The 8,873-nt window shown below is 48.9% G+C and overlaps 4 protein-coding genes across 4 annotated transcripts; all 4 read right to left on the bottom strand.

Moving 5' to 3' along the window:
* Positions 1–223: 223 nt before the first annotated feature.
* Positions 224–844, bottom strand: TEOVI_000429400 (peptidyl-tRNA hydrolase, putative; the record flags this gene model as incomplete). Its single annotated transcript, XM_067227080.1, has 1 exon — positions 224–844. The coding sequence occupies one exon, from the start codon at positions 842–844 to the stop codon at positions 224–226; it is 621 nt and encodes a 206-aa protein (XP_067083181.1).
* Positions 845–1,799: 955 nt separating this feature from the next.
* On the bottom strand, positions 1,800–2,819 carry TEOVI_000429300 (uncharacterized protein; the record flags this gene model as incomplete). Its single annotated transcript, XM_067227079.1, has 1 exon — positions 1,800–2,819. One exon carries the CDS (start codon positions 2,817–2,819, stop codon positions 1,800–1,802), a length of 1,020 nt encoding a protein of 339 aa, XP_067083180.1.
* A 714-nt stretch (positions 2,820–3,533) lies between these two features.
* TEOVI_000429200 (uncharacterized protein) lies at positions 3,534–7,070 on the bottom strand (the record flags this gene model as incomplete). Its single annotated transcript, XM_067227078.1, has 1 exon — positions 3,534–7,070. The coding sequence occupies one exon, from the start codon at positions 7,068–7,070 to the stop codon at positions 3,534–3,536; it is 3,537 nt and encodes a 1,178-aa protein (XP_067083179.1).
* Positions 7,071–7,474: 404 nt separating this feature from the next.
* Positions 7,475–8,647, bottom strand: TEOVI_000429100 (arginine N-methyltransferase, type III; the record flags this gene model as incomplete). The annotated part of the gene is made up of 1 exon (XM_067227077.1): positions 7,475–8,647. One exon carries the CDS (start codon positions 8,645–8,647, stop codon positions 7,475–7,477), a length of 1,173 nt encoding a protein of 390 aa, XP_067083178.1.
* Between the last annotated feature and the right edge of the window lie 226 nt (positions 8,648–8,873).

The following is an 8,873-nucleotide window of genomic DNA, read 5'->3' as shown; positions in this document are numbered from 1 at the left end:
ATATATATATATATGTGTGTGTGTGTGTGTTTTACCTTCTAGAGATGTCGCTGTGGGGACGGTAAAGCGGCAACAACCACCCAAGCTGTGAATTTTCACTCGTTTAGAGTGCGACTGACAACCTGCAGTGATAACTAATCGTGTCGATGGGAAATCATAAGCAGCAGAACCACACATACAAAAAGGCCAGACATTTCAAGGCTACAACGCACCACCATCTCCATTAAAGGAGTTTGAAATGACCTGTTACACGGTCTACAAGTGAATCTGGGGCAGGTCCCACAGCCAGCACGGTTTTGCTCCCCGCGGCAATTTGAGTTCTTCCCGCGTCACGGATTACAGCGTGTGGAATTCCCTCACGCCTGGCGGCTCTGTAGGCTTCCATTAGTTGCTCTTCATTTTCACACTGAAGAGCAACTTTCTTGCTGCCAGCAAACCTCCATGCATCATACCACAACACCCACTTATCTGCACCACTCCCACCGCACATTTGAGATGCAGCAGGGGAGTAATGATCACTGTTGCCACTGTAACCATACGTAGAACAGCTGTCGTTGCAGTTAGCACCATTATCACTGCGCCGACTTTGCACTTCCTCCATGACGGCAACGGCCGCGTGAGCGCACTGCGCAGCAATTTTCCCCGTTCCCATTTTTAGGTCCCTGCGCACAACCAAAGTCATCTTAAGAGGCTCACCGCAACAGGCAAAAGCATTTGCTTGCCGCATCTTTGAGCGCACGGAGAACTGAAAAGGGCATCCCCACCGCATTAAAAAAAGTGCCACGAATACTCCTGTTCCGAACGAAAGAACAAATGAAGTAAAATCAAAACCAAGAGGTGTCATCCGCCTGTATCCCTCCTTTTGTGGCCTTCAGCCTTAAAAGGGTCGGAGATCCCTTTTCTCTTCGTCACGACCCCCCCTCCAAAAAAAAAAATTAGTTCCCTTGCTTGTCCCTTATATTTATTTTATTTTTGGTTTGTAGAGCTTCCACAGTGTAAACTTGACACGTGACCGAGGGCCCTGTGGTTGAGTTCCTCACCGGACCGACTTTAGGAGACAACACTTCAGCTCTTTTTTTCTTTTTCTTTTTTTGAGGGGGCCGTTGTCGCAATATTGAGAGCTGATGGTCAACGTACAACAAAGTATGCCGCGGACCGGAACCAACAGGTAGCTGGTGCTTCCCCCGGCCTCGCAACCAACGCTCAATTCGATCCTGATGTCCAATTCAAACAGCAAGATAAACAAAAGATGAAAAATAAAAGGGGAAGGGAAACCGCAGTAATAAATAGTTGGTTTGTCTTCTCCTTACTCAGGGAAGTTCACATGTTATTTTCCCCAACAACGCTCCACTCACACAAAACTGATGAATTCTCAACTTTGAGAAGAGCACGATGATCCGGTAACAGGGGGAAGAAGAAGCATCGAAGTCGACCCGATTGCGGCCTCGTGTCTAAGGACACAAAAACACACGTATAATATAACGAATTCAAAAACAGCTGCTGATTTTCCTCATACCCTCCCCGCTATTCCGCCCTCTTTTATATCTGACACCACAGTCAATCTTCATATATAAATCTTGAAATGGCAACGTGCTTTCGTAGGAGCCACCCTTTCCCCACCGACGCTATCAATGCCAACATGATAGTGCCGTCCATGCAGGAAGCGCTGCCATCACTTGATTTCTTCCTGCAAAATACGGTGTAAGGGATCATAGTGCCACGTAGAGGTGACCAGCGTCACCAGGGAAAACAATTTCAAACACTCGTGTGGGAGTGATGTGCGTCCCCCGCACCACCGCTCACTTTTCCCTGTGAAGAAAAGGAATCAACACCTCTTCAACAAAAAAGGATAGCCCCTCCTGCGTGTCCGCTGTGGCAACCGCATAACCCGTGTGTCGCAATGTCACCTCTACTTTCAGTTGAGGTTTCACAACAGTTGGACATTTTGTCGCTGCGTTTCCGGTGAGCACCTCAACCGCCTCACCACCGTCACTTCCTCGTTGAGGTGTTGCTTTTGTTTCAACCTCTGTTTGCGGTTGCCACAATGATGAAGCCATACTTACTCCTTCCCCTTCCTCTGACTGGAGTCGTTTAAGGGACGATAAACGTACCTCTGGATTTACCTCCCTGTTGTGAGGCATGGCAACGAACACACTTCCCATGGGTATAACTGACATCATCTCACTGGCGAAGAAGTTGTCAGCGTCCCGCTCATCCCCCTTTGATGTTTCCTCCAACGCACGCGCTTCGCACCAAGGCGCCGGTTGCTTAAAATGGCATGCGATGCGCAATGCACCTTGATGTTGCGAGCGAATGACAGTGTGTTTGGTGATCGCAGCCCACCAGCGACCTTGTCGACCCTCAACTCCATTCGCAACAGCGGTGGCGATGTGGTTCTCGAACCATTGAACAGATTCGTTGGATGTATCGATTCGAATTTTCCCTGTTACGCCTTGTTGCTTAAGGCGGAACATAAACTGGAAAAATACAATAGACTTACTACCACACACAGGGGTTGGCAACCTCTGCTTTACGTACTCGAATACGTAGTCTGCCACAGCGAGTGCGTTGTCTACGGTGCTGCTGCACACCAGTCGAAGAAGGCCCTCAGTGTTCAAAGACGCAACAACACCAGCGCACACTGACGAACCAACTTTTAGCAACGGAAAGCGCAACAGGCATCCGGTGGCTTCCGAAGCTGCATTGCGTGTCAGCTCCACATTCCACGAGCGGTTGAAAAAGTCAAGCATATCTATGGGGCCATCGTGCCTAATAGAAATATCAATAAAAACGGCTCCAACCCTTCCCCTCAAAATCATGGAAGGCCAATTAAAACACACACACAGACAAACTTTCCCGTGTGCGGTTCTTTTCTCCCTCTTTTTTTTCCACAGTTTTTTTGTTGTTGTAAAAAGAAAATGTTACGGAGAGTGTACGCCGGTATGTTAAAACGAGTGCAGAACGAAAGGGGGTACAGAAAAGAAAAAAAATAACCACAAGGTAGCGGCATTTTACGGGACGGACACAACTGTAATTTCGAATGATGTGCTGCTTACCAAAAGTTATGCAACACAGAAAGGCTGACAAACAGAAAGAATCACGCAAAAAGGGGAGAACAACTCACTGATGGAAGTACGAAAGATGTGTCAAATCCAATTACAGCACAGCTCCCCGGTAATCAGTTACCAAATGTTTAACATTAACACACACACACACACACGGATGATCTGGTGCGGTGACTACACCGAAAAACTCTTTTATAAAGTTACCTTTTTTTTGCGCATAACAGAAGTTATCATGAAAGATACACGCAACTGCGCAGTGTTACAGGTGCTTTTTGAGCTACAAATATGCGAAAAGACAAGCTATGAAGGTATCTCACGCCCGAAGAATGTCACACACTATATCCAAAGTTGCATGTTTCTTCTTCGCGTAGCAACATTGGGCACATATCAAAGCAACGAGGTTGAGAAGGAAGCAGTTTACTCACCTTCTGAATGTAAGCATCTCCCCCTGACCGTACGCCAATAATTCTAGAACCCCAGCTCCTCACGAAGTTCTTCTACCTCCTTTTCATATTTGCGCCTCCGTTCCTCCCTCGCTGCCTCCACAGCAATATCAATGCGTTTACGTGTAAGGCGGCGGCGTCTCACCCTAGCGGTACCGTTAGAATTTTTGCTGCTCCATAAAAACTTTGCACTCTTTTCCTCTTCACGTGTTGGCCAACGGGGAGCATACATCCATTCCCCAATAGTCCACTGATGCAGCCTTTTGTGGGCTAATTTAGAACCAACGCAGCGCGATGGTACGGTTTCCTCAGTTGCCCAGCGCCATTGCGGCTCAGCTCCCACTGTAGCCAGGCTTCCCAGTGCAGCTGTAGCATTCAGCGATACAATATCTACAACTTCACCACCTTCGTCATCGAAAGGAAATGTTTTGTGAGACATCCATCGCCTTCCGCCACCGCCATTACTTTGCACAAGTTCCTCATTTTCGTAAATACAAACAATTTCCTCTGCAACCAGCTTTGCCATGTCTGCTTCGAACGCTACTCGGAGATCCGCCAGCTCAAAGTTGCAGCGATCTTCCTCCTGTATATCGAGCAACCACTGGGGTGGTGCTTTGCTCGCAAAGCAGGAGGCAAAATCAAAGACATATCTTTCGCCGCGTACATGCTTGAGTTTGTGCTGCAAACTTCTGTAAGACCGCATAAATCCTGCGGAGTGAGTGCAGTCACCAATATCATGTGATAGCGGGCGACCAATGAAGGCTTCGAAGGGAACATGACGCTGTTTCTCATGTGGGGGTTTTCCTCCATGAAATCCTGATGTTTTGGTACGCGAGCGCTCCTCCTCAACGATATCATTTAACTCCGACACAAACTGCATGTAAAGTTGGTTGTGTGTATCAGTCCACTCATATGTTATGGCATTGCGTTGCAGAGGTTCGGCTGTTGAAGCGAGTTGCTCCACCCGCACCAAGGTCTCCACACTGAGAACACAACTTTGAGTTCCATGGGGGCACCACTGATTTGAAGAAGTGAGAAACTTCTCGCGCTCCCCTGCCAAGTAGGCTCTGCGGGCGCTATCGTCGCAGCTGTCGACAAAATTTTCACAACTAAATGCGTCCTCCGTTACTGAGGCGTCCACGCTGAATACGGAACTGGAGCTCCGATTCATCCCACGACGTTTGCGGCGGCGTGTGATTGCGCCTCCATTTGTATCAATGTCAATCGTCACCGCACTGAGGGAACGAGTGGTGAGCTTCTCGTCATCGTTTTCTAAGGGAGGGTGCGTGGGTTGCTCTTGATGATGTTGAAACGCTTGTGAAACCGACGATTGTTCCAGTTCGCTTTCACCCGTGATGCTCCACATAGCCGACATTAGTGGTCGAGCGATACCAAGACTGAACATAGCTCCAGGAACAACTACCGAGCTGAACCAGCCACCAGCTTCTCTGTCCTCTGTTTGATCTCTTCTTGGTTCATCCACAAGTTTCTTATTCACAATTTCTTCTGTTTTTACTTGCCATGCAAATGGAAGTTTTATTGAATATATATCTTCATCATTCCCCATGTAGAGAAGCAGTTCATTACTCTGCGGCGCCCACAGCAACTGTCTCACACGCGAGTGATTGTCTTTCTCCTTTTTTCCAGTCTGTGTTGTGTTGACGTTGGGCTCCGCAAGTACCATGAGAACAGTAAAACAATTACCAGGATCTGCAGGTGAGAGCAAAGGAGTCCTTGTAACAGACACGGCTTCAGTGCTACTCTCCCCCGTAAGAAGCACCTGCTGTCCCTGTCGTCGGTCATCGCGTGGCACGAGCGGGTCAGCCTTGCCCTTCTCGGCTTCCGGTTGCTCCACTTCGTCAAGCCATGCGTTCAACATCGCTTGTTCCGCTGCTGAAGTTAGCGCCTCCGGCTTGATAATGGGGTCCAGCGGTGGTACTTCTTCACCCGTAGATGAGATACTGGCGGGAGGCTTTGGACGTTCCCCAAGTAGCAAAACGACGTCATTGTCGGTGAGCGCGGCGAAGCACAGCCAAGACATCGACTTGTCATGATGAAGTACGTGACGACCAAGAGGAACAACACGAACAAAATACTCCCGTTGCGTTCGCGCACCTTTCCCGCTTCCATCCTTGTCCTGATACACACGGTTAACGTGCAATAGCTTCCCTGAGCAGCCACTTACGCGCCAGAACCGCAGACGGGGTCGACCAACCAAAACAGAGGATGGTGATCCCGAGGAGTACGGAATAGGCAAAAGAGCACATCCGGCATCACAAACTTCATCTGGTGCGCACTCGCGCACGATAGGGGTTTCACACACCACCAAGGCGCGGTGTGTTATATAGCTGTACAGCACACGCAGTTGGTAAACGTGCAACTCTGCTTGGCCTGCGGAGCTATGAGCGTGGGACGATATAAACAAACTTAATAAAATTGTTCCTGGTGAAGGCCCGCTCCAATTACTGCAATGATTGCATAGGACCTGGCATGGGCCGACGAGACAGACATTAGAGGCTAGCCCGGCCTCAAGCCGATACGGGGTGTCTGCCTGTGAGCCTTCTTGTAAAGGCTCTTGCCGCCCTTCATTAACGCCATCGCTACGACATGCCGGTAAAAGCGTAAACTTACCTTCACATAACAACTCCTTCGGTGGGAAATCAGCGGCTGCAGTCCCATCGCTAGAGGTAGTGATGGCGTAGCACATAGTCAACTTCGTTGCGCGATCACGTTCCACATCAAAAATGACCACCTCACCAATTTCATCAACACTAACCACAAACGGTTGGTAGCGCCTGCTGTCCCGATTTGCCTCCATGGCGACAAGCGCAAAGTTCAAGGCAACAATACGGTTGTTAGAGTGCAGCTCGTGGTGAAGGAGGAAATTCGCCGATGTACTTAGCACACAAACACTATAGCGTGTCCTGTCACTCCCACAGGCCGCAGCGATGTACCGGTTCCATTTGAGAGGTATCACCTCACCGTCGTCAAACACAGATTCGGCAGCCACACAAAGGTACGCGTCTTGCAGCTGGAAGTGGCTTCGAAAGTCGACATTTTCCCAAAGTCCCGTGCGAATATCCACCATATCTCCACCGTCTTCAGCACCTCCAGTGGCACAGCCCCGACGACTCGACAGATGAGAAATAGAGGTTGGTATGATGAACCGCTGACGAAACACGTGAATACCGTTACGATGCGCTGTTACCAGCGACCCCCTAGTTGCGCATACCGAGCGGACCCTTCGGTTTGGGTACGGCTTCAGCACAATATTCATTGGGTTGTGTTGGTTTGGGAACAATGGCACATGATCACTACAGCCCTTCCCCCCGCTTCGCCTCCACCTTCCCACACTGCGACTGCCAACACTGCGGCGGAAGGAGCGGGAGTTTGGCCGGTGTGCTCGAAGCGATGGACTCGACGGAGATGCGATCGGCGGAGAAGGGGATCCGTTACATCGTCTCCCGCTTCTTGTGCTATCTGTGCTCGTTATGGACTCGTTGTCCGTATCCGCAGCTCGCTCATGAAGCTCTAGAGGTGAGATAGAGAGACTACTTTGCATGCTTCATTGGAATGCAAGACTCAATTATTATTATTATTTTCGTAGTGTGTGGAGTGGGAGAGTGAAGAAAGGATAGGGGACATGACAGACAAAGAAATTGGCAGTTGCATCGATCAAATCCTGCTTAGCGCCCCAAGTCGTATTGACATGTGTATTCATTTAACTGAAGGTTGTCGAAGACAAACGAGGGGAATGGAAGCAAATGCAGTGCACCTCAAGACGGATTTGATAACTTTTCTTTGAGCACACATGCATGCACACAAACACGCACCTTCTGCATGAAACCCAGAAAAAATCAGCATCAAAAAACAGTGTCGGCTTATCAAACTTGACGCACACTGTTCACCCTCATTTCCTTTTCATTTTCCCCTTCTTGTGAATATGAGCCACGCCCTTCCTCCAGGTCAGGTTGTTTTGCCCTCGCACTCAGTCATTTCACCGTTCCCACTTTCGGGGCAGAGCTGCATGTGAAGAATCACGCGGTCTCCCGAAAAATTACACTCAAAGTTATAATTCTTTCCCTCGGTGAATACAACCGGTGTGGGCAGAGGGCCGTTAGAGGCGTCCAACAGCTGAAGCGCCTGACCCCATTGCATATCACGTGGGAAGTTGTTGACTGTGTCTTCCGGGTCCGTTGACATGACAAATTCATCGTCGGTAACTTTCCAGTAGAACAACATTGCATGGGCCGTTCCACTCTCTTTAGCCACAACGTCGAAGTGCTTTCGCCGAGGAATATCGTTCCGATTCGAGGAGCTAAAGTCGACTCTGAATAGCTCTATGGGATCGCTTAACCTCCTGAAGTTCACACTGTTCATACGGATACCGTAGTGTTTAGCAAAGACAATACTCACGGTATCCTGCAATGTCATCATATGCTTCAGGTCCAAGTCACGCCAGCCCGATACAGATGAAATACGGTGAAGAGCGTCGCACTCGATGGGGACGGCGTATTGCGTTCCAAACTGTGGAATTATTTTCGTTGTTGGCTTCAGTAACCTATTTCTCACATCCACAACATAATCTAGTGCCGACTCTCCAAGCATCATCGTTCCAAATATCTCCGACAAAAGAACATCCGGTGGTTCGGGTAAGTGCTTTGGTTTGAGCTCTGTACTCATCATATGAAGAACCTTTACCTGATGTTCCATATTATTAGCACGGATGTTCTCACGTGCCAACTTCGCCAATTCTTCGCTTCCCTCCACTGCAACAACCCACTTCGCACCAAGCTTAGCGGCCATGAGAGACAGTAAACCTGATCCAGCACCAATCTCCAGTACACCAGTTTCTGGAGTCACATGTTTCTTCAAAACCTCATAGTAGAAATTATTGCGTTCCTCATCATTCATCATTGCGTAGTGGAAATCATTCACCGCTTCAATGAGGGAAACTGGTGTGTGGCGCAGGCGGGCGGGGACCGGTATATTTCTATCGATTCGGTTAACAAAGGCGTCAGGAGGACGGTAACCGGACACACTAGCGAGAGTGGCTCCAGGAGGAACAAACCCAATTGTGTTCTGCAACGCATTGTCGTTCTTGTCCTTCTTTTGGTGGCGGTGCTGCTTTGGGGGCATCTTGCACAAAAGCCCTTGTCACTCCGTGTGTATTGCGCAGTCGGCAGTGAGTGTGACACGTTCAATTACCTCCAACTTATGTTTTTTTTGTTGCGTTTCCTGTTATGGTTGCTTTCGATTCGTTCCTCTCCGTTACTTTTTTACCACGGTTGCTACTTATTTTAGGTGACTCGGTGAGGCTTAGTAATTAAAATTATACTTGACACAACACGACCACCCACTATAT

Source organism: Trypanosoma equiperdum (assembly GCF_001457755.1).
Source record: "Trypanosoma equiperdum strain OVI genome assembly, contig: ctg_891, whole genome shotgun sequence".
Lineage (NCBI taxonomy): Eukaryota > Euglenozoa > Kinetoplastea > Trypanosomatida > Trypanosomatidae > Trypanosoma > Trypanosoma equiperdum.
The sequence above is the reverse complement of the archived record's forward strand: the minus strand, read 5'-3'. Positions and strand labels throughout refer to the sequence as shown.